The 2565-nt window shown below is 36.3% G+C and overlaps 1 protein-coding gene across 1 annotated transcript in view; it reads left to right on the top strand.

Moving 5' to 3' along the window:
* The window catches only part of LOC108629300 (sodium channel protein para-like), a 7067-nt gene that overhangs the window by 1284 nt on the left and 3218 nt on the right, over window positions 1-2565 (top strand). Inside the window, exon 3 of the mRNA XM_026817182.1 lies at window positions 1968-2289. Coding sequence (XP_026672983.1) covers window positions 1968-2289 — 322 coding nt within the window. The remainder of the gene's footprint in view (window positions 1-1967; window positions 2290-2565) is intronic.

Raw genomic sequence — 2565 nt, forward strand, 5'->3', positions numbered from 1 at the left:
GATAAAAAGTATAACAATCACCTACGTGTAATGGTACACCACAAGTTTTGCAAATATATCGGGTTTCGTTCCGTTTTCCTTTCGAAGAATTTGCTCATCGTTGAAATTTTTTTTACAACTAAGAACGAAACTTGGCCGGTCTTATAAGCGAGACACAACTTGAGGTATGCAGACTAAATAATTACACTACAAGATTTCGCTGTGAAAACAATAAAGATGCGGAAAAAAGCTTATCACGAGTTTACTCGTGACCGGTCACCAACGCTTGGCCACGAAAACACGAGTTAACTCGTGACCGGTCAGCAATGTGTTAACAATTATGCAAAAAACTTTTTTTAATAGCCTTCCACTAAAGTTTGATAATTTCACATTAATGTCACGCCTAATAACAGTTATTGTACACCAATACCTCACTTTGCGTCGTGGTTACGTTCCAAAAAAACACGACGCAAATTGAAACGACGCAAAGTGAATTAAAATTTTCTATAGCAAACCATGTAAAGATAGGTTCCAGGGTTACGAAAATACTACTTTTTAAAAAGAAAATTGAACAAAGTACATACATTACAACACACTACGTAATTGAAACTGAACTCTAAAATTAGCAAAACAAAGTGAAAATAAAACTGTATTAAAATTGCGTTGATTTTTAGTTAGAAAGGGAATCCCCGTGTTTTGATGGCATGGCGCAATTAGAAACAAAAGTGTTGCCATCTTTTAGAAAAAAAAGAAAATTTCAAAAAAAAAATTAAAGACTCGAACCGAAAACAACGCAACCTCGAAAATCTAACGACGCACAGTGAAAATTAGTACTAATTAAGCAGCGACGCAACTTCGAAAAAACGCAAAACGAAACGACGCAAAGCGAGGTATTGGTGTATTCAAAGGCTCATACAAGCTTAATAGTAATGTAATTCGCGAACTACGCGATGTAATCGAAAAATGATATAATCAGACCATCCCTTAATCGTACCGAGTCTGATTGGTACGTCGATAAACCTGACGTTGTATCCGACTGGACTTGCACACGTTAAAAAGACGATCGTTAGTAAAAATTCGGTAAGAGCGGGTCTGTATTAACGAAAACAATTTTCTCATAGTTTTCTTTTACAATTAGACAGAAGCGAGTTAGACGGCTGAATTTGAAACTCTCGAATGGCCTGATACGAATAGACTAATATATATTTTTTCTATTTCTTTACACGACACCAGTGATCAAAATCTGATCCACGTATTCATTTCTTCCATCGATCTAAATGCATGTTCAATTACTATAGTCAACGAGAGATATAGTCTTTAGAATGAATCAGGATGCACGTTTTTTATACAAATCTAAAATCACGCATCCTACACGTCGACTCTTTTTTAGACAAATTACGAGACAAATAATTTTCATCAAATTCATCGTTAGAATCAGGGATGCAAGCAATTAGCGATTAAATCTTTAATTCAGTAGAACGTAGATAAATAATTAACGTATACTTAAAATCCGTAGTCTATTAATTAAAAAATATTTCGATCTTCGATTAAAATTTAATCGTTCATTAAAATCGTGCAAATTAAAGAAACTGCAACCCTGGTTAGAATACTAACCGCTTACAAATTAGAATTAGCGATGCATCGTTTTTTCTACTTATTTTATTTCTCGACGAGTGAAAATTAGATACAGCAAAATTATCCTGCAAGATATTCCCTTCCATAATGAAACGAATCTGCATGAGATTTACGGCACCCGACTCTATTTACAATTAGATTGCACCACCTAGACCGCACCTTGTCCCATCTCACCGCTCGACAAATCAGACGACTCTCGTTCAACTGTTATAAAAAAAAACAATTGCAATCGCGAATGTAATTAATCGCATATTTTAAAAAAAATGCGAAGATATCTTCGCATAGCATTGAGCAATGGTCGTCTACAGTAGAATATCGACGAACGTTATGGCAATGTTATATTAATGAAACGTATACACGTTCTCTGTAGGTCTGGTGCTCAGCGACATCATCGAAAAGTACTTCGTATCACCGACGTTGCTTCGCGTGGTAAGGGTGGCAAAAGTCGGTCGTGTACTTCGACTCGTGAAAGGTGCCAAGGGTATCCGAACGCTCCTGTTTGCCCTGGCGATGTCGTTACCGGCCCTGTTCAACATTTGCCTGTTACTGTTTTTGGTGATGTTCATCTTCGCGATATTCGGCATGTCGTTCTTTATGCACGTGAAAGACAAAAGCGGACTGGACGACGTGTACAATTTCAAGACGTTTGGCCAGTCGATGATACTGCTGTTTCAGGTGAATACTCAGACTGTCTGGTCTCTACCGATCGGACGTGATTGTTTTAAGGATGTATTGGCTATACAGACAATCCGAAAAGTTTATGTACCTTAGTAAAACGCATTTCCTATAATTAAAAAGAAATCAGACGTCGGAAGAACAATGCTAATAATAAATAGCTACGTGCTAAAAAGTATAGAAGGAAATATCTAATTAAGTATTGACACTGACGAAAAATTTTTTTTTCAAAATTGCGAAAAATGCTTCAAATAAAAGTTGTTTTCCTTCTAACTT

The sequence above is a fragment of the Ceratina calcarata genome, unplaced genomic scaffold, assembly GCF_001652005.2.
Source record: "Ceratina calcarata isolate Rehan_Ccalc_2016 unplaced genomic scaffold, ASM165200v1 scaffold560.2, whole genome shotgun sequence".
NCBI lineage: Eukaryota > Metazoa > Arthropoda > Insecta > Hymenoptera > Apidae > Ceratina > Ceratina calcarata.